The sequence below is a fragment of the Molothrus ater genome, chromosome 1 (genome assembly GCF_012460135.2).
Source record: "Molothrus ater isolate BHLD 08-10-18 breed brown headed cowbird chromosome 1, BPBGC_Mater_1.1, whole genome shotgun sequence".
In the NCBI taxonomy this organism is placed as follows: Eukaryota; Metazoa; Chordata; class Aves; order Passeriformes; family Icteridae; genus Molothrus; species Molothrus ater.
Window position 1 is genome coordinate 64,718,126 of NC_050478.2, and position 23,047 is coordinate 64,741,172.

The 23,047-nt window shown below is 39.3% G+C and overlaps 1 protein-coding gene across 3 annotated transcripts in view; it reads right to left on the reverse strand.

Annotated features, from left to right (window-relative positions):
* Window positions 1-23,047, reverse strand: part of NUP153 (nucleoporin 153) — a 44,304-nt gene that overhangs the window by 15,673 nt on the left and 5,584 nt on the right. For 2 of the 3 annotated variants that reach the window (XM_036396964.2, XM_036396956.2), the window contains exons 2-10: window positions 11,758-11,974; window positions 9,289-9,537; window positions 7,850-7,989; window positions 7,639-7,767; window positions 5,766-5,882; window positions 5,599-5,643; window positions 5,449-5,502; window positions 2,573-2,719; window positions 1,784-1,836 (exon numbers count right to left, since the gene is read on the reverse strand). In XM_036396964.2, coding sequence (XP_036252857.1) covers window positions 1,784-1,836; window positions 2,573-2,719; window positions 5,449-5,502; window positions 5,599-5,643; window positions 5,766-5,882; window positions 7,639-7,767; window positions 7,850-7,989; window positions 9,289-9,537; window positions 11,758-11,974 — 1,151 coding nt within the window. The remainder of the gene's footprint in view (window positions 1-1,783; window positions 1,837-2,572; window positions 2,720-5,448; window positions 5,503-5,598; window positions 5,644-5,765; window positions 5,883-7,638; window positions 7,768-7,849; window positions 7,990-9,288; window positions 9,538-11,757; window positions 11,975-23,047) is intronic. The other variant, XM_054517150.1, reaches the window with a different exon arrangement.

Sequence of the window (23,047 nt, forward strand, 5' to 3'; positions counted from 1 at the left end):
GGGGAAACAAAAAAAACCAAAACAAAAACCTCAAAACAAACAAATGTGCACCTCCCCCCTCCCCCCCCAAACAACAACAAACCAAACCAAACCAAAGCCACATCCCAAAACAGAAGTGAACTAAGGAATAATATCAATAAAAAGCAGTATGGCATTATGATGAAGTATCCCTGAAAAAAATTACCATAGCTTATCCTGCAGCCAATCAGTCAGTCATTACAAAAGTACATTGGATGACACTGGAAGATACCAGGTCAAGTGTCTAGAGAACTGAGGAAAAGAATTTGTCTAAATCTCTCAGATAGTTGCAAACATCTGCTCAGCACTGCAACCACTGAGAGGAAACCAGATCCTTAAGGCCATATGCTCAAACTTTTCCCTAATCCAAAGTGACAATCAATTTGAATTATGAAATAAAATCTCATGTCAAAATAAATCTTTATTCAGACAATTATAACATGTCTATGATAGTCCATATTCCTCTTTTCTGTTAACACTTGTCAGCTTCTAAGGGGCAAAGACAGTTCTGTCTTCAAGCAAGTCAGTTTAATCTACAACTCTGACACTGGTTTAAAAGCTAAACAGCCTTTGTTAGGCTGAACAGAGATGTACCAAAGTACTGCAGGTTAGTTGCATGAAGAGACTCTGGCCCTTATTAGTTTGTATTCCTACTCCATAATACGACAATCAATAGAGACTGGCTTTACAAAAGAGTTAAAATGAAAGAACCATCTAGTCGTAAGTCAAAAGTAGAAACACAGCAGTAAAACTTGTGAAACAAATGAAAAGCAGTATCAGTTTCCTGGATCTCCCTTCTACATGGAGAAAGGAACTGCTCCAGAACAGCTTGAATACCCACAATTAAAACCTAACACCTGCTAGCACCTCTGCCAAAACCAAAGATGGTTCCTGTAAAGTCAAACTCCTAGACTGTAAAACAAAGCATTGGCTTTGGGGTTTTTTGCAAGCCAAAGAATGCCCAAGGCAATGTAAGAATTGCTTGGAAGATGAACACAGAGCCAGCACATTAACAGATTCCCTAATAATGTTATTTGAAAGGTTGAAATCCTCAAAAAAAAAGGATATCTTCTGAGCACACAGTGCCTTAATTCAGCCAAAAGATTAGTTCCCCAGAAGAAAGAATCATCAATAATATCTCATGTTATTCTATGCTGAGCAAGCAGCATAATGCAAGACAATCTCCTCAAGAAGAAATACAATTATTAACTCTCCCTTTTTTTTTTTCCAGAAACAAGCTGGCATTTGTCTTCAGATGACTCTAAAGAGCTTCTGTTTTTCATGAAAACTCACAGAGCAGACAAGTGCCTTTGTCATGTAAGGAATATTAAAAAACAATCTTCCTCTAGCTTCTTGTATAAATAAATAACAACAAAATAAATAAACAAAGAAATAAATAACAAAAACAGACAAAACCCCAAACAACCAAAAACAACACCATAAAAAACCCTAAAAATTTAATTTACTCCTGAACTGTAAGATATTTCAGATTATAAAAAAAATTTCAGAAAGAAATTCCGGAGTGACAAAGCCTTCAGACTCCAAGTAATTATTTAATTACCTTACACTAACAACTGCTCCCCTAATGAACACCAAATTGCACAAGTAGTTAAACTCTCTCATAATACAATTTTTTCACTTTTTCAATTCCCTTTTACTGAGAACAATTCCTGCTCCTCCAAAAGAAGGCAAGCGTGCAGACTGTACTGACAAAGCAGGGGGGCTTTCTTCTTTCAAGTGTTTTAAATTAATATATTTGTCATACCTTTCAGATGATTTTACAGGCTTTTCTGCAGGAAAACTCTCCTCCATCATGTCCTGCAAAATAAGTTTTATTTATTTCAAGATTTATCTGAATATATTTATAAACAAAACACAAAGAGAAGACAACCAAAACACACATTTTGTACTGTTTTGGTTATTTTATTTATTTCACTAAATGTACCTCATGTGCTTAAGCTTGTTCCCTAACTACCCTGATTATCCACCTCATCTCCAGCCCATATATTTAATACCTGGTCATTTTTACATTCAGAATGATACCAAAACCATGGATGATTTTTTTTCTGAAAGAGATTCCAGTATTGTTTTAAGGAAAGTTTATCAAGGACTCCATCAATACCAAAGTGATCAGAATAGGCAATTTAAAAAGCAATCTGAATTGGTAATTGCTAGAAGTCTCACTTGGAGCCCACAGTTCACCTGAAACATTTTATACACAACATCAGCACCTTCCATCAGCTTTCTGAACAGCAGCATATGTAAAGGAAATCTGTGTTTCTGTATTTTAATATTCTTTCACTGCAAAAACCCTGGCCCAACAGCACACCACCACATTCTGAAAATAAGCACCAGCCTCTTAGTATGCCAAAGATACAATTACATTCATAAAACCTCTCAATATCTCTTTCACAATGCTTCCCTCTGTCTTTTCTTAACGTTTACCTCAAGAATACTATTGGTGCTCTGGCAAAAAAGAGCACCTTAGTAGACTGGTTAGACACATTCCAATTTTGCAAGAAGCAGGCAAATTAGGACATGAAAATTTGCTTACTTGATGGTCTGTATCTACCCTTTGGTGAATTTTTCTGGAATTAGTAGCTGATTTCAGAGATGGTTTAAAATACGTGATCCGACTCCCTGTCAGGGAGATTGGCTTTGGTGTCACAAGTTTCTGGACAGGAGGATGTTGCGAATCCACCTTTGAAAGGGAAGCAGCAATCAATTTATCCTTGCACCCACCTGACTTACCACAGCATTGACTGATGATAAAAGTTACAGAAATGCAAACCTCCCACCAGTCTCAGCACCCAGTGAAAACTGTGGAAGTGTTGAAAATATTTAGCTTGCAGAAGGAAATCATCAGAAAACCAGTTATAAAATCCAAAAAGCTACAGGAATAGTCAAAGTCTGACTGAATCCTGTGTCAAACTTTGGCAGTTACTTCACAGACAAAATAAACTATATTCCTAACAGCAAAATAACTCATGTTACAATAATATGCTCCCATCCTTTCCACTCCTCTGCCCTCACTGTGATTTTTTTCACTAACTAAATCCATTAATTTAGTATTGAAACTCTTAAGCAAAGCTAAACCAGGTTCTGGGTTTCTCCTTTTCCTACATTTTCTTCCTTTGAAGTTACACTTAAAAAAGTAAATTGTGAAATATTTTTAAAGAAGTCTCATTAATGCATGCTCCAATGTTTTAGATTTGCATTTGATGCTCTTAAAAGTACTGGTCTGATTCTTCTTGCCAAAGCTTTTTTACACACAAAGGCTAATTACTAAACAGAAAGCAGTATACATTCTGCAAAACTGAATAGAGAAAGAAGGAAGACCCAAAAAGGCTCCATGATATATCAAATAATCTGTAGCCTTGGTGATAAGAAAAGTGAGACTTAGGATGTACCTACTATTTAAATTAGTATCAACAGAGGGTTGTGCCCCAACCCAGGTGCAGAACCACATGACCTTCACATGGGCCCAATTCTTCTAGAGCTTGTCCTGGTCCTTCGGGATGGCATCCCTCCGATGTGTCAACTGCACCGCTCAGTTTGGTGTCACCTGCAAACCTGCTGAGGGTGCACTCAGTCCCAAGGTCTCAATGATGATGATCTGGCATTTGGATTTGTTACATTTCATCCCACTATGACTGCCCAATGCTCCACTCTACCTCTCAGCAAAGACTCTTGTCCCCCAAGAGAGTCGGAGCACCTCCCTGTTTCATACCATCAGCAAGCCTGCTAAGGGGGCATTCAATTCCTGCCTCCAGATCACTGAGAGGTATTTGAACAGCACTGGCCCTAGAACTGATCCTGAGGAACACCCCTGGTGACTGCTCACCAGACAGATGTAGCAAAATTCACCGCAACCTTTTGCATCCTGCTGTTCAACCAGCTCGTCCTAGAGCTGGAAAACTTGCCCAGAAGGATGCAAGAGAGACAGTACCAAAAGCCACACAAAAATCCAGGAAACTACATCTGCCACCTTATCTTCACGTGCCAGGCAGATGACATTACTGCAAAAGGGTATCAAACTAGTAAAACAGGTATGCACAACAAGAAAAAAAAGTAACACAGTAACATGTTCAATCCATTAAGAATTATTCTGTCTAGTGTAGATCCTCAAAATAAGAAAAATACCACAAAAACAAAAAAAAAAAAAAAAACCAAAAACAAACAAACAAAAAAAACCCCAAACAAACAAAAAAAAAAACCAAAAAAAACCAAAAAAACAAACCACCTGTAAAACTTCTGCTTGAGTGTCGAAGTGTCCTGTCAACCATTTGTTTGCTTTAGCAGGAAAACGCACAACCCTATTCTGGGCACAGACAATCCTGTCCTCTCTTTTCATCAAGGGCTACCCTTTCTCCCTGCCAAATTTTATGAAATCTAGCATTATGAGCTAGACAATTTCTCTATTTTTACCCAGTGACAGCTGTATGCAACACTCACTTTCTGACCAATGCCAGGGTCTATGCTGCAAATCTGGCAGATCTTTTTAATGCCTCATCACAGGTGTGGTTCTGCATTTTAATGCAGAATCCGTTTCAATTTTGTTTTCAATTACTGGGATAATATTTAAGAGGTGGTAAAAAACTTACATTCTCTACTTTTCAACATTCTTTCAATTCATCATGTGGCCAAAGACAGTACAAAAATTCTGAGATTTAAAAACTCCTAAGTGACTGCAGAATTAATTATACTTCTAACCAAGCCAATGGCATAGAAACTTTTAAAAACATTCTGTCCACTTCCTCATTAAAACAGCAGATTAAAAGTCTGCATTAAAGAAACAACATTTTTGTTCCTTTGGTTGCCAGAGCTAAAAGTGACCCTTTGTGGTATCATAATTTAATAAATATAATTTTTAAACAAAACCAAGGAAATAATGATCTACCACAGAAACAATTCTGTGCTACTTACAAATAGGAATTTAGGAGCATAAATTTACAGAAGTAACAAAATTTAACGACTGTCCAATTTTCTCCTTGCCTTGAGCAGTAATGAAAAATGGAAGTATTTATTTTTTGCTTAAAATAAACATGGAAATCTGCACAAGATCTGAACAATCAATCAATATTTTTGTATTTCTTGTTATTTCTGCAAGAGAAAGCTTTCCTGAAACAAGAATGTTATAATGCAACTTAACTCCAAGTTGCAGGCCAAGATAAAACCACTTTGTGTGTTCTAGAGACATTGTTCTTGATTTATCAGCACACCACAAAAAGATAAGAAGTGAGTAATCTTCACAGTCCTTCATCCAGTGTGGATTGAAAAGACATTTTTAGAATTTTCCACACAGCCAAGGCAGCTATAACTCACACTGAATTCATGTGTGTGCTGTCATTGAGGTTTGTGACATTTCTTTTAAGACCTGTAAAGCAGAAAAAGTTACCTATCACAGCTTAACATGTTACTGGTTCTTACCTGGTTTTGTCTGGATTGGAAGCTAGTCATATTCAGCACACTCCTGTCCCCAGGCTAACAGGGGAAAAAACAGCCAAAATTAGAGGATTTTTTTTCCCTACAAGAGGGTTCCATCCAACAAAAACACGAGGGAGTTTGTGATCAACTTACAGAAGACAGAGGACTAGAAACAGAAGATGGAATCCTTTTAGCATCCTGTTGAAAAAACAGGTACACTAAATTAAAATGGACATGACATCAAGTAACATCTTCCTATACTGGCACATTCACTGTGTTTTTCAAACACACGGTAAAACGTTAAAAGGAGCACCCCTTACCGCCAAAGGGCTTGACATCTTCTCCAATGTCTGCAAGATGCGCCGTGCTGTGGAACTTGTCACACCATAGGACTGCACGTTTGCTTGTTTAGCTTTCATTTGTCTTTTTATTGGTGGCTGAAAAATTAGCATTGCCAATGTTACAATAGTGGATTCTGAGTTCCACACGTGTGGATTTTATGCCCTACGGCTACACTGGTGATACAACCAATACTCTCATAATGACAGAGAAAAATACACTCACTGAGCATTCTAGGCATGAAGAAGAAAAATATACTCCACTGACTCTACAGAAGTTTAAGTGGGGCCCTGCGTATCTTGCACATGGGATAAAGCAACAAAAGAAATCCTTAAATGTAAAAGGTCATAAAACGGAGATGCTGGGGTCATAGGGTCTCTGAAGCAGTGATGAGGAAAACAGAAATGAAGCAAAAGCTTGTGCTGCAGAAAGTACTTTAAGAAGCAAAACAGATCTCGGAGTTTCATGATGGCATAAGCATGGCATCTTAAGCCAGAGTATACAACCATCATCATGAATTTCTAGTTCAACTTCTCTTGTTTTCCCCCTTCCTCTAAGACTGCAGCTGACTGCAGATCTTTTCACTCTGTTTAGAAAGATCAGATCTGATTTGAACTGTCACTGATCTAAAATAATACAATGAAAAAGTCAATGTTGTACCACATGACTGAAAATAATTTAAAAAAACCCCAGTGTGACCATTTTTGAAATAAAGTATGTTACACCTCTTATGTAACCATGTCATGCTTCCCACACAACTACGTGAAGACAGGAAGCAGACCACACAACACATAGAACATGCAAGTGAGACTCGCTGTAGGCAGCAACAAAACAAGCTTGTCTCTCCTTTAAAAGTCTAATATTTGCTTCCACTTTTCGACATAAGCCAGATTTTTTGTAAAAAAATAAAAATAGCCGACCAAAGAGGACTTCTAGCTTACAGAAATTTTAAATGTTCTCAAGTTTGACTCAACACCAAGTCAGGAAAACCCACAAGGTTCAAGATTTCCCTGAATCAGGAAATTAGTACCCTTTTTCCATGGTAGAAACAGACTGCCAAAATAGGTCCAGCAAACTTATCTTCAGTTCCTTAAAGTTCCTTTTGACTTTTCAGTTTTTTAACAAAGGGCATTCTCATTTAAACAAATTAGAACCAAATCAGATTTTACTGACTTGCTTTTAGAGTCAACTCTAGCTACTGAGAGCAGTCAGGATTTTTAGTTTGCTGGTTGATTTTAGACCACAAAGAACACTTGGGGACAAACAGCTCTTCTCATGAGCCATCTGAATGACAGTAAAATAGAGAGCATCTTTTTGTTTATCGTGATATAGCATGTAGGACTTGCATGCCTCCCTCTCAGTAACAGAACTGCAAAGGATGGAACAAATTTGCCTTTTGAATACTCCTATATTTAAAAATGCGCAATGTGTTCATAGTTTGAGTGCTTGTGTAAGATCTACAGGCAAGTATCAGGGAGGTAACTTTTGCTGCTATTAACAAAGTTTTAGAAGTTGTGCCATCATTGTAATTATTTACATGTTATTTTACCATAATACAGTCAGAGGCAGACCATGGCAGAACATGGAAATTTCTGGAAGACATAACAGAGGAAACCCCTAATAAAAGAAACTGCCCAGGAACTAAAATGCTACTGTCGTTCTCTGCTTTATGATAAGCATTTCTACATAAAGTGTTACACAAGAACTGAAACAAAAACTGTAGGCTGAGTGGGCAAGATAGGAACTGTTGCCACATTTTTCAAGTTAAGTTCCCAGCTCAGAGCTTTTTTGGCTGAGCTCCCCTTTCCGTATTTCAGTTACGTTTTCCCTCCTACTGCACTACTGTTCTCATACCTGGTAAGCAGAAATCTGCACTTTTGTCTGTCTTGCTGCTGCAGCTGCACCACCATAAGATGTCTTTCCTGGGTAAAACGGAGAATCCCCGAGCTGTCTTGTCTTAAAGACAGAAGTGTTTCCAAGTGACTACAGAAAGGTATTATGGTAACTGGTTAGTTAAATGGCTACACATTCAACTTGACTAAAATTAATACTGTGCAGTACTTACAGGAGAGGGAGATCCAAAAGCAGACAAATTGAATGCAGGTTTTTTAGAGCTAGATGCAGGATGTTGTGAGAGGGAATGAGATCTTTCAGCCTCTGGGGACCAGAGCAGTGGTGCTGAAGTATTTTTTGAAACTGTGATATCTGCCAAAATGACAAATGCCATATGTAAATGCTTTGTGTACACAGAGAAATTTAGTATTAAACATCACACAAATCTAGAGTTCTCTACAAAAACATCTCACAAAATGAAAAGGTCCCTTAACACTGATTTCTCTGGCACTCTAACCTTCAAAGCTCTTCAAACAGATTAATTTCACATATGGTATGAAACCCAAGTACCAACTCTGAACCTAAAAATCTGTTCACAGAACTGCAAATACATGACCTTTCAGTATTTTCAATATTGACCCAATAACAATATTTCAAAAGCATTCACAAGTTAACAGCACATTTCCAATACAACACAATTTTATTTTTTCTTCTTTCATGATAAAATAAAGGAACTGCATAAACACTGGTGCATCTCTAATGATGCAAAGTTTTTCTTATATTGGTAGAGGGTTGGAAACCAGCAGAGGACAGAACTGACCAGGTCTTAAACCTGAAAAATTACCCAAAGGCTGAATTAACACAGTTAATCACCTATTTTCTCTATGTCTTATGGAGACATAGCAGAAAGTTCTAACAAACTCAGGTTATATTGCTATGCCCTGGCAACACCTACTCTGAATTGTCAAACTGTGGTCTCAAGAGAACTGGCTGAGCACACCTCTATCCCCATTTAGATGGGGAACTAGAATAATTTGCAAACCTGCTGTTTTGCCTTTTCTCAGTGAGACACCTAGGTCACATTCTACATAAATACAACGTCTTGGGGGTTTTCTTACTTAAAAAGGTGTAGATTCTAATGAGTTTGGCAAAAAAAAAGGAAGTATTGACAAATTATGCCCTCTATCAAGAATAGCAAAAAAAAAAAAAAGGCAGCCCAAACGTGTTCAATCAGAATAGTTGTTTTATTGACTCCTGGTAAAAAAAAATTTCAAGAATATCTTGTGTTTTTATTTTTCAACCGTATTTACTCATATTTAGCCAGCTGAGAGATATTCTGAGTCAATCCTCCTGCTAGGCAACCAACCCAGCTATCAAGCTACAGAAAGTCATCTTCATCTTCTATTATTCCCATTCAAGATTTACAGATAAGCAAGCTAAAATTGTATTTATCAGCACTGAATCTTTACAATATAACGGACTCATAAATGTTTTCCAAGCATGGCTATATTTAAAAGGTGACGGGATTATATCCTTTTGAAATACTAAAAATTAAATTTAACATCGAGAGCTGACATTCTCCTGCTTTATTTACTAAGGCAATGTGGAATATTAAAGAATAGATAGTACTTTATGTTATCAAACAAACCAAAGAGAGAACACAGAAGCTACCTTTATCAGATGCTCTAGAGGAGAAGCCACTGGTTGTTGAGATGTTATCATCATCATGCTGAGAGGTAGAATCTTTTATTTCCTTTACAAGGGACAGCCCAGGACTGCCGATGCCAAGTGTGGAAGATGTGGAGGGCTGACAGTGTGGGACTGTGGAATCCAACACGGTGCAGTTCAAATGGCTCCGGTGAAGGGAGGGCCTTGTCAACACATCCGAGAAGTTCAATGCAGACCTGCTCGTGGATGGTTCTAAACAACAACAGCCAATCAGCTTCCCTACAGACAAGCTCACAGAAGCCAAAACCTGTTTTCTATCAACAGCCATGCTTATTGCCAAGTTCTATGCACAAAAATAGAGAAGCCGAATTTAACTTCCTCACCCAGATAGGGTTTCATCTGTCTGATTACAACAGCAACACTGCTTGCAATACTAAGCATTAATGTTGCATTAACAAGTACTTAAGGATGGGATTTCTCTGAATTTCATCAAAATCTGACCCTGCACTCAAGCGCTTAAACTGTGTCTTTCACTAAATCAAACATCTATAAATTCCTTCTCCTCCAGATAATGCTTACAATAAGCTTTCCAAAATTTGCGATTACATGACAAAAACTGCAGAGTTGTCCAAAACTTATCTTTTTTTCTTGTAAAAAAGATGGTGTCAGTCTGAATACGTAACATCAAAATATGTATTTGCAAAGATTTTCAGGGGTTTATTTGTTGTGGTGTCATCATCCTCCCTTCCAAATTCTACCATATCAGGTCATGCTATAGGCAATTTATCTCCTATCCATTCGTTTTCGAGATTTTGGCACAAAGGACAAGTAAGCAACGTGGCCTCAGTTGTAAGACAGGCATTTTTTCCTCATTAAAAGGGTCGGTAAACACTGCCAGTGTCCTGCAAGAGGTGGTCTCACAGCTCCAGCTTGCCACATGAACAGAATAGCAATTAATGACCATCTTGCCTGATATCCATATGCCTACAGTCCCTCCCACGATTTCTGGGTATGAACATAATTTTGAGACACTATCATCCTGACATTTCTGCTGAAGCTTAAACTAGCTACTTCAATCTTCATAAGCACTGCACTGCTAGTAATTAATTCTCCAAAGCACTGGTAGATTTTTAAGCCTGTCTTGTATGAGATGAAAGAAATTTTATCAGACCAAAGGCCAGCCAAGCAAAGGAACATAGGCTCTTGCACATTGGTACCTCAGAGCCAAAGAAACAGGCTTTCTAAAATAAAAACACCAGTAACAATAAAAAAAATATTATTAACTATAGCTAGAAAAATTAACTACAACGTCCACAAACTGCAACAGAAGCTTCTGAAGGTTCTAGCGGGTCCCATCTGCTCCTGATTTCTTGGAGCTAGAAAGTTTGCTGTGCAGCTGTTCTCACTGAAAGGTCCTTTCAGACAATTCTTCAGGAAAGCCAACACATGTTACTCATTCATGAAAACCTTCTCTATTCCTTTATACAAACTTATGCTCAAGCTACAGCTACACAGAGAGCTGTAAAGCTCCTTATTTACAATCAGATAACATTGGTGAGAAAGGTATTTCCTCATTACTTTTCATTCTGCCAACAACAAGCAGCTGACTGTCCACACAGATGGTTCCATACTTGTGCTCAGACAACATTTCTCCCCTAATTAAAAACTGAGTTCCCAAAACTGCTAATTTAAGAGAAACTCAAATGAGAGCATATGCAAATTCATAGAGTACTACAGAAATAGTGAGAGGCATAGATATAAAGCACAGCTAAATTTTAACATGATAAAAGAGTAGTAAACTTCTTCGCCAAGGATCCAAATAGTTTCCAAAGACCCCAAGCTAGCAATGCCACACAATGTTACAAAATATTTCAAAAATAATAGTGTCATAAACGAAGTTCCCCAGATCTCCACTAAACTAACAAAGGAATTTAATAAATTGATTGAAGAAGCTCAAAAGAAAAGAAAAAAATATCAGGACACATGAAGGACTTCTCCTCTGGCATTCTAGCATCTGGTCTTTTGTTTTGAGGACAACAAAACAGATTAATGTTTCTACTACCTTAAGCAATTAGATAAACTTTCATCCCAGATCCTTTAAAAAGAAAATGTAACCCAACACACTTGCAAATGAATGCTAGCAGTATTTTACACTTGGCTACTTGACTACCTGAAGTTAACTCATGACTTTCAAGGGCTCTAAGTGAACTTCCAGTATGTTTAAACTTTGAAGCTAAGGCAGTTCTAAAAACTGAGTTACTGAGGTTTATTCCTTTGTTTTTCCAATACGTGGGGTTATTTTGAGTTGGGGTTTTCGGCAGGTTGGTCATTTTGGTTTGGGTGTTGCAGGGTTTTTTGTTGCTTTTTTTCTGTCCAAACGCTCCTTCCAGCCTCCCCTAGAAATGTAGATTCAAAACCAAAAATCTGTGAATAAATACAGATGGTCAGAATACTAAATGATATTGCACATACCTTCTAAATTAATTCTTGCTGATTCAGGCGTGACTCTCCCATCAATTACCATGGCATCTTCATTTGCATAATCATGGTGATAGTTTACTGGATTCTCTTCCTCATTTGCAGATTCATTCATATCTACACATTTATCTTCCCTTTTATTGAAATACTTCTGCAACCATCCTGGTACAATGTTTTTCACTGATTCGGTCACTCTGCTAAGGAGCCCCAGCTTGAAAGAAAAATATATGAGCACAGTCAGCAGCATGATCTGGGATGCAACCTTGCACAGACCTCAAAGACAGACATTAGATAGCAATATTCAGATGAGTAAGATAAGAAGGTGGTGGATCCTTCATAAAGAATTCCTATACTTCTGGAACGTGCATGACAAAAATGCACTTAACACTGATTTACTACTAACCCATCAGTTTCTGCACTTCCCAGTCACCTTGGCAAAACTTCCACATTCTGAAACTACAGCTGAAGTTCACCAAAGGCTTGTCGAGTCACAAGTCATAAAGAAATTAAATTTCTAAATAACTCCTGATGTACACATGTTTTGAGGACGCCTTCACTTGAAAAACCATCAAACCCAGAAGCTCAGCAATTATCTACAGCAATAATGATAAGCAGTAATAGCTACTAAAATCAGTGAACTTAAATATTTCTTTTTCTAATGCTGAACTGCAGGAACAATGCTCACCAAAACCCCACTATTCTGCTCTGAATAGTGAAGGGATCCTGAAAGAATCTCCAAAGAAACAGCTACAGCTGAACAGCAGACTCCTCACTACAGGACTGTTGATCAGATTCCATTTGACCAATTTTCATTTTGTATCTACAAACCTTAATATTTGGCAGTTACTGAATACATAAAAGCCATTTCCATTTTGACATTTACCAATTATTTGTAATGCTTACATTCTAGTAAGAAATATTTATTTAACATTTTGGTTTAGGCAGTCGCTTGTTCCCCATCATATCCTCAAAATTTCAACATGCCTTCTTGTCAAATCTCAACCCTGTGCAGCAGAGTGCTTGCAGCATGGAGCTGCCCCTCTTACACTGACAGCAGCCACAGAACCTGCTGCTAACCTCCACAAGCTTAAGAAAGCACCAAAACTACCTCCACAATTTCAATACTTTGGAAACTGAAAAGCAACAAGAGCGTAAAAAAGATTTTTGTTGAACTTCATTGCCAGTTGCTAACACATGCATCAAGGTACTACATTATTTTTCTGGGTTTAGGCAACAAAAATTTCTAAAAATTATTATTCATGCGTAGAAAACGGAGAATATTCTTTGAACATGTCGTAGTTAGTCTAGTTAACAACTCTGAAACAAGAACCCTGTTGTATTCAACTTTCTTTAAAAATTCAGCACACATGAAAGAAAAAGTCCATATCTGTCATTCACATATTTCATACACAGTAACACAAACACCAACTTACAGGACAGCCTTGAATCTGGAGTTAGGAGGGGGGCTGGCAAAGAGGAGAAAAGCAAGGTAGAAAACAAAAGTCTATTCACAGAAAGAAAGTCATCTTAATTTACAATTTGACATGTTTCATAATGATCTGTAATTTAATCTTTTACTTGCACAAAGACAGAATAACTAGCCTGGGACAGCTTAAAGTAGATAGAATACAGCATAATAAATGCATCTATCACAATTACCACACTAAGATGCACACTAATATGCCATGCTTAGAGTGTTGCTGCTATTCTACATAAATACTAAGCCTCAACACCAGAGCTTCAAAAGCAGTTCAGTGCCTGGCACCAGCAAAGAGGCAGCCTGTACCTCTGCTCCCAGCCCCTTATTTTCACCTTTACTTGTGACACACTGTCCCCCTTTAGGGGAGTGAGTATTTTGCTGCTACGAATAAAAGCATATCAGGAACTCAGAGCCAAAATTTGCCAAAATAAGCAAATGCTCAGGACACAAACTGCATCCAAGGCAATTGCTCTTTCCAAAAAGACAGGCATTACTATATTCAGTATTGCTAGAGAATCTCTCCATTAAAGAGTGAGACATTACTGGACATAAAACAGGTGCCAGTATGATTCTCTTGCTGAGGAAATCCTCCCAGGACTGAAAACTACCTGAGACTCAAAATGGAAGAAGCCACAGGCATCCAGAAGAGTAAACACCCAACCATTAGTAATCCTAATGAGTAACTGGAGAATGTAGCCAGACTAGTAATCAACTAAGATGATGTTTTACCATCCATATCTGACACCAGACTGGTTTGACCCTTTCATGCAAATGGCAGCCTTGCCATTCTCCACATAGTCAGCATTCCAAGCTGGATAACACAGGGTAACTTCCCAAACCTGCCCATGAGCTGGAACTCAGCACAGCAGTACTGCACCAAGTACTAATGGCCTGCTCCATCCAGCTTAGGCACAGTGGTAGACAAGGAGCATAGTTTTATACTCCAGAATAATTCTGGCTTAGTGACAAAGCAAGAGAAAGCAAAATACATGTAAAGGCACCTACATTTTCTGTCAGTAAAATATGTTAAAGGCACTGTGATAGAACTATGCAGGCATTATAAATGAGCCATCATCAAAAACAGATTCCATTAAAAAAAACACCTCCCCCCTAAAAGTATTCCACATTCCCCAGGTATGCCTATTCAAATACACACAGATGACACACCAAAAGAAAACCCACCAGAATTCCTTCCATCATCTCTTATCTGCCCATCAGAGCTAAAAGCCAATCAATAAAGCTCTGTAGTTGGATTCCTGATCAAGTCAGGCAGTTAAGGTACCACTGACCAACTACACATTTGAACATGCATACTGCTTATTCCTGCCAGAACAATTCAGCAAAATGGCATGCCTTACTGTCTTTAAAGGTGGCATTTTAATCTTACCCTAACTTGCAGTTTTCTTATACTTCAACTTCAGCACATGCATTTGAACACCCTTTCCCTCTCTCGGCACATGCAAACAAGCCAACCCTGTCAGCAGCAGAGCACACCCCCTCTACTACTGTGTCACCAGCTCTGCACTTTGTTCATCCCATCTCCTCAGAGAGGAATCATTAATCCTTCTAGAAAGCTGACAAGGATAGTACACATCTCATTGATGCCAACAGATCTTCAGATATGAAGTACAGAAGACACAGCAAGAGACAACTCTAGCAGGCTTATTCTCCAGCCAACTGCTCAGATCCTGATCTTCTCACGCCACAAATATGAACCAGCCTCTTCCAGAACACCTTCATTCAGTACAGCTACTCTGAACATGCTACTGCACAAAAACTGTTCTAGTTCCCAGTCTCAGGTTGCGAGCAGAGGACATGGCACTGGCACTCAGTCTAATGTTCATAACTTCTCATTTCTACAGGCCACACAGGTACCAAACTTAGTATCATGGAAGGGCAAAAGATTCAGAGGGGCAGTCCCAACTGTGTGACTGCTGTGTTTTATTCAGTGAAAATGTTTTACTCCTTAACTGACTGATTTCAGAGGTTTGAGCTGCTGTCAGTATCAACTGCTATCACCTCAAATACACTCACCCCAAAAAATATCAGCAGGAAAGCTGAACAAAATGAAAATCCACCAGAAAGACCCAGTGTCTTACGAATAGGTATTTACAACAGTTTTTCAATATCTGTGCATCATCTCAAGTGTCTGCAGCTCTGCTAGATCTAAGTCTATGTATACAAACATCATAGCAACAGTAACTACAGTAACAGCTACTCCAAGGCATACTGGCTTGACATCATGGAATCACTGAACTATTAAAGCTGGAAAAGACTTCTTAGATCATTGTGCCCAACTGGGACCCAAGAGTCCAAACCCTCCTTGTTTGGGCACAAACACTCATTAGTGAGTTTCAAGCCCTGCTCCTTAGGTCCCAAGACTCATCTGAATGGCCCAGAGCATTATTTTGAAGGCTCCACGTCTGATTTGAAGGCCCAAAGCCTCACTTGTAGAATTCAAAGTCTTTATAAAGTACAAAGGCACATCTCCAGGCCCAAACCTTAGCTTCCAAAGCCTCCTATTTAGGATTCAGCCTTTATCTAATGGGCTCAGAGCCTTCCTCTGTGCCTCCAAAACCCCATTTCTAGGGAGCAGAGCCTCAGTTCAAGGTATTGAAGCATCATTTGAGGGCACAAAATCCAAGAAAATCCAACTGCAGCATTCAAACCCTCCTACTCACCTCCAAAAACCTACTCCTGTGTTGGAGACTCAAATCCTTCCTTGGAGGGTCCAAAGCCCTCTTCTCATAAGGTCATGGAATCATTAAGGTTGGAAAACACCTTTAGGATCATCAAGTCCAACTGTTAATTCAGCACTACCATCATGTTCACCATTCAACCACATCCTCAAGTGCCAGCTCCAACTGCCCTTCTCTGGACAGGTTCTAGCCCCTCAGTGTGCTCCTCACAGAGAGTGGCCCAAATCTGAACACAGGATTCCAGGTGTGGCCTCACCAGTGCTGAGTACAGGGGGATAATCACTGCCCTGATCCTCCTGACCACATTATTGCTGATAGATACCAGGATGCCACTGGCCTTCCTGGCCAGCTGTGCACAGCTGGCTGCTCTTCAGACACTGCTGACCAGCACCACCACGTCCTTTTCCGCCATGCAGCTTTCCAGCCACCTTTACCCCAGCCAGCAGGGGGTTACTGTGACCCAAATTCAGGACTTGGCACTTCATCTTACTGAACCTCATACAACTGGCCTCAGCCCACCTACCAAGCCTTCCCAGACCCTGTCTAGAACTTTCCTGTCCTCCAGCTGATCAACACTCCTGCCCAGCTTGGTGTCATCTTGCAAACTGGCTTGGGGTGCAATCAATCCCCCTTGTCCAGGTCAGTGATGAAGATGTTAAAAAGGACTGGCCCCAATATTGAGCCCTGGCAAACACCATTTGTGCCTGGTCACCAGCTGGATGCAATCCCATTCACTACCACACTCTGGGCCTGGCCATCCACACAGTTTTTTATTCAGCAAAGATCACACCCATTCACATCATGGGAAGCCAGGAAAATGCCATGGGAAATGGTGTCAAAGGCTTTACAATAAATTCTAGGTAGATAACATCCAACATCCACCAAGTGGGTAACTCTACCACAGGAGATCAGATTGGTCAAGCAGGATCTGTCTTCATAAACCCATGCTGGCTGCAACACTAAGCAAAAGATGCAGACAGAAGTATCAGTTACCAAACAGGTGTCATAATTTACTACTTTAAAAGACCATTTCTTCAAAGGATTTATATAAAGAAAGAAAGAAAAATAAGTAGTTTGTGGTCATAGTTTGAATTCCAAACTTAAAAGCAGGCAATAGCTGGCCAAAAATATATTTCTTGGCCAAAAATATTTACAGAATAGGACAGTTGTTCCAGCTTGTAAGGGTCTTTCACATAGCATAGGGTGAGGAAAGTACTGGCAGAAGCACTCAGCAGTGACACATTACTCAAAAACATCCATTTTGTAACTGAGTTATTCAGTCCAGAAGGTTCAAGTATGAAAAAATTGTATAAAAATTATATAACAGTCATACACTTAGAGAAATTTGTCAGAGATGCAAAATACACAACTGGATAAATGAGCTGATTTCCACTTCACTGTACACACACCTCTGTAAAGCATCAAATTCTTGCCTCTCAGAGACTTCCTTGCTTCCAATTTCAAAGTTAAAGCTATCAGAACATATGAATCAGTAAGTCCTCAAAAAGAAAGTTATCAGTGAAGTTCACTGAGACAGAGCAGATCAATCTAACCAATTCCAAACACCAAAAAGGAATTTTCTTTCCCTCCACCCCCCCACAGTTAGCTCATGCCAGCTCTGGCACATAACAGGCTACTCTCCATACTAGCTGAATTCATTAATCTGGCAAAAAGTACATGTTTCTCTGCTGGGCCAATGAGTTAAACTGGCTCAGTGCACCAGAACTGGCCTGAGAGAAAGCACGATCAGGCAGTCAGAACCAGAGGAACATGAAATAAAACTTCTCTTTTCTTTCAATCATCCTGTGCCCATATTGTCATTAAAGACACTGTCCCGTTCTCCTCTTCATCTCACCCTTCCCTTGTGCTGCCACTAGCACATACAAGCAACCAAATGATGAACTGTAGCAAGACTCTATTAAATAGGTCCAACCAAAAATCTGTCTATAGACCATGATGGTGAGGGACTACCCCTCAGGGGGGCATCAGGCTGCTGGTACAGCTTACCATGTGCCTGCATTGATGCTCATGTAACAGCAGGAATAGAAATGGAAACATGACATGATAGTCTCTTGTAGCAGCAGACTTAGACTGGATTAGACTAACTCTGCTTTTGCTATTCAGGGAGTGGCTTCAATTTGGATGTAGGACAGCAGAGTTTGATATTTCATTTAGAAAAAAGACAATAAAACTTATGACTTAATATGAACAATATTTTTCAGGAATGTTATTAATTATGTAACATTTGAAAAACAACAATTTTATTTAAGGCAAGTGGACTAGTTCAGTTTTATTCCTGAAAGTCTTGAAGAAAGGATTATATTACCAGATGCATGTGTATTTCTTTCTTATTGCTTAGGTGAGCCTTATTTTCCTTAGTCTAGTTAGCTTTAGAATAAAGGTTCAAGGGAAATTAATGTATTTTCTGGCACTGTATGCACATCTGTATACATTATTATCACTTAAAACTGAGAGCAAAACACCAGTATGCGCTCTGAGAGATAAATCAGTGCCTAACACACTAGGTTAAATCCTTGTGACACTGAATGGTTTTTACCTGAAGTTTTGTCCACAACTTCAGCTGACACAGTGACAACATTACAGAACACACCACAAAGTACAAGGTACCTTTCTTTCTTCCTTTTAAGAAGCACTACACAGGCACTAGTTAACTCTCAGCAGCAGCAGCAATCAGCAATGGGCGCTGTAGATTACATTCAGTATTACCCTTTGAAATGGAAATCTATCAGCAGCAAAACCAAAACATTGAAGATTCATCACACTATTTTCCCTTACAACTTTAAAAGCAGTTTTAAAGTTCTTTCTTTCCCAATTTAAGAAGGAACTCCAAGTAGTTAGTATTTTTTAATTGAGGACTGCTCATCTCAGCTGCTACAGTGTGTCCCCAGGTAAGTTTCATACGCAATATCTAGAATTATATTAATTGAAATGCTGCTCAGAATATCTTTCCTCTAAGGAAACCATATAGTCTAAACTTATTACTTTTATTTCTGACATAACCACAAGGAACATGTTTAAAACTAGAATGATCAGAAGTACATTTCCCATGGCAACAGATGGTCTTTACAAGTTCATTAACACAAGTTATCAGATTTTGCAAAGTATAACATGCATTTTATATTTACGATTTAAATACATTATTTGCACATAAAATTGTTTATCTTATTTATAGGCACTCTATACACATTAAGATGCAATTCATTATGTATTTCAACATCACCAAACATAACTGGTAATGGCAAAGTCTTCCTCTTTCCTGCATTTATAGCCAAGGAGTTCATGCATACATACAAAGGCTATCAATGCATCATACCCCACATTACAAATTTGCTACCTGCCACAATGCACAAGGCTCCCAGCAAAGAACTAAACATTCAACGTTATTTTGCCTGAAAGCACTCACAAACAAAACATGGTACCATCACACTATGGCACATAGTGGTGAGGACACACTATGTATTTAAACCCAAAAACGGGCAGCCCAAATTCTGCAACAACTCCTGAAGCAGCAGTTAAATGCCATCTGAGCTTGCCAGTGTCCATCCCTATGTCCAGTGCTTCCTACTGAGGATAAGGCTTGAAGGTTTGAAGCATATTTCACAAAACTAAGCTACAAAATCTCACTCCTGACTTTTTGGAGAACACAGTCATCAAAACAGAAGACTGGAATTAAATCTTTCAAGATAAACCAGTATTAGTAAAAAAACACAAAATATTCACATCCTCCCTCTGAAGTATCTTTTCAGTCCATGTTGATCTACAAACTGAGCTGATAATAGCACATACCAGTCATTCTGCAAAATCTACAGCCAATCCGGTTGCACCCTCAGTATGTTATCTAATTCACAAATTTTAACAGGTAAATTAAAATCAAGTAAGTAAATCATCGCATTTAGTTATTTGCTGTGATAATTTGGTACTTCAGCAAAACTCAAAGCCTTCCTACCTTTTAAGTATCATCCACAGATGTGCACCATACAAAAGTTATGCCTCACAATTCATCTAACCAGCATAACCTGCAATTACTTTAAATTGGACACATCTAACCCTGGTGCATACAGTTCCTGACTAGATTCTAAAACGTTTGGTGAATTAAGAATTGGTGCTTAAAGAAACGGAATAAATGACCCTTGGACACAGTTGCTTTAGCTGGAGCAGGGAGGGGTATTGTTACATTCCTTGACATTTTCAGGTAATATTCTGAAACTGGAAAGCCCAGGTAGCCTCAACTCTGCTGCAGGGCAGTAATATTCCATTGTGAGAGGCAGCAGTATCTTTCTGGCTGTATTTTTTCATCACACTGCAACTGACAGAACCAAGAGCACCTCACTTTAAACATATAACCAGTATCTTCAGACACTTCCTTTACCAGCAACATGAAAAAATTGCTATTGCATGTAGAGATTATTTTTTTGGTGACTCAAGGTCACTAAAAAATTGTCTAAAATATGTATATATTCTACAACTCTGTAAAGTAAGTTTAGTAACAAATACTGAGGGCTGACATTAGAACACATGCACTGATATAGATAAATTTAATACGCATCTGGTTGCACCACAGCAATTCCTGAACACAGCTAGATTTAAATCAGTTTAAACCTTGTTTTTATCTGTTTTGCTTAGGATAATTTTAATTACAAGTGCACCTGTATTACAGTCTCACCAATTTTATATCTCATTACTATAAATATTTCAGTGCCTCACTGTAATTCAGTCTCAAAGAAAATGACAACTGAACAGTTTAGCTCTTTGCTTGGTTTACTTCAGTCTTGGAAGTCACCAGGCCTTGAGCTCTAATAGGGGAAAGAGTTTTGTGACATATCTACTTCAAAAACATTTGATTCAAAATACAATCATAACTAAAAGCAAAGTCAGCCAGCTCCCCAAGACACTCTCACACAACTTTTTCCAAGAGCAAAACCATCAAGAAAACATTAAATAGTCTCAGCAAAGAGAAGCAAAGTTTTCTACTGCCTCACGTATTCGCAAATTGTGTATGTGCTATTCACAGGTGTAGGACTCAATGCATGCTGGTGTATCTGTGTTAGCCCAAGCATTTCATCCCAGCAAATGGGAATGCAATGATGTTGATGAACTCATGTTTCAGTTGAAAAAACCCACAGTAGTCTCAAGCCAAAACCATCCAAAAATCCTGCACTTAAGTGCAACACATATAGATTCATAGAATGTTTTGGGTTGGAAGGGACCTTTAGAGGTCATCTAGTCCAAACTTCCCTGCAATGAGCAGGCGCATCTTCAACTAGATCAGGTTGCTCAGAGCCCCATCTAACCTGACCTTGAATGTTTCTAGGAAGGGAGCTTCAAACACCTCTCTAGGCAACCTGTTCCAATTTATCATCATTCTCTTCTTAAAAAATTCTTCCTTACATCCAGTGTGAATCAACCCTCCTCCTTCAGTTAAAGGAGTCTAAGTCCTCTTTAGGTTCTCAAAGGTGTTCATAAGGTCTTCCCAGAACCTTCTCTTCTCCAGGCTGAAGAGCACTAACTCTCCCAGCCTGTCTTCATGGCAGAGGCTCTTCTGCCCCCTGACAATTCTTGACGCCCATCTCTGTCCTCACTCCAACAGGTCCATGTCTTTCCTGGGCTGAGGACCCCAGAGCTGGATGCAATACTCCAGGTGGGGCCTCACCAGAGAGGAGTGGAAGAACAGAATCCTCTCCCTCAACCTGCTGGCCACACTGCTTTGGATGCAGCCCAGGATATGTTTGCCTTTCTGGAAGCACACATTGCCAACTCATAGGCAGCCTCTCATGCATCAGCAACCCCAAATCCTTGGCAGAGCTGCTCTCCATCTACTCATGCCCCAGCTTGCATTGGTACTGGGGTTGCACCAAGCCAAGGGCAGTACAATAAATACTAAAGTGATTACACAGAATATTAAAAAGCAAAAAACACGAGATTTTTTCAATTTAATGGCAGAAAAAAAATGGAAAAGTATATCACATGACCTGCCACTAAGACAGGAGACATTTTTAAAAATCGGTCAGCAAAATAGGAACCCTAGAACAAAGCCTTTTAGTTACTCTCTTTTTGAGGGCAAGCTCGCAATTTACTCCGGAAAAACTGCAACAGTGAGACAGAGGCATTATCCTCAAGAGACAGCACAACCCCAAAGACAGAATTAGAGGATAGACCAGCAAAAGGATTACCAACCTAGAGCAACAGTGACATTTACACTGAAACTATGCCTGCATGTGCTCTGTGGTCCAGCTGCAGCAGCTCTGACAGAACCACACACACAGAGGCTGCATGGCACCCCAGAGATCACCTACTACTGCAACCTCCTCCTCAGACAATGGCCAAAACCAGCAGGTCCACCTGGGTTTTGAGACATCTCTGGGCAGTTCTTCCAACATGCTGGCGAGTCGCACAGTTAAAAGATTTTTCCTATTATGAAATCAGAATTTCCATTTTGGCATCTTGAGTCCATTGTCCCTTTGTATTGCTATGAATCTCCTAGAAGAGCTTGCTACGCTTTCTCTGTAGTCTTATTAGGTATTTGCTGCTCTTAATCTGAACACACCCAGTTCTCCAAGCCATTATGATTTTGATGTCTCCCAACCAGACTCACTCCTGTATGTTTTCCTTGTCTTTTTTTGAACTGGAGTGGACAAAACTAGACACAACAGCCCAGATGCAGTCCTAGAAGTGCTGCATTCAGGGGAAAAAGCGACTCCCTTAACATCCTTCCCACACACTTACTAATACCTCCCAGTATGCAGCTGGCCTCTTTACCTCAAGAGTGTGCTGCTGACTCACATTCAACTTGCTGTCCAGCAGGTAGGTGGGGTTGTTTTGTCCCAGATGAAGGACTTCACATTTGCCTTTATTAAGACTCACAAGGTTCTTGGCAGCCGACTTCTGCCAAGTTCCCTCAATGGCAGCCCCATTCTTCATTATGCAACACGGCTGAAGTTCCCAAGGGTTGGTATTATCTGCTGAGGATCCATGGCATTCCTTGGTTGTTAACAAAGACATGGAACAACCTCAATATCAACCTCTGAGAGCTCTATTAGCAATTGGCTGCCACTGGATCTTTGTACTGCTGGTCACAACCCTTTGA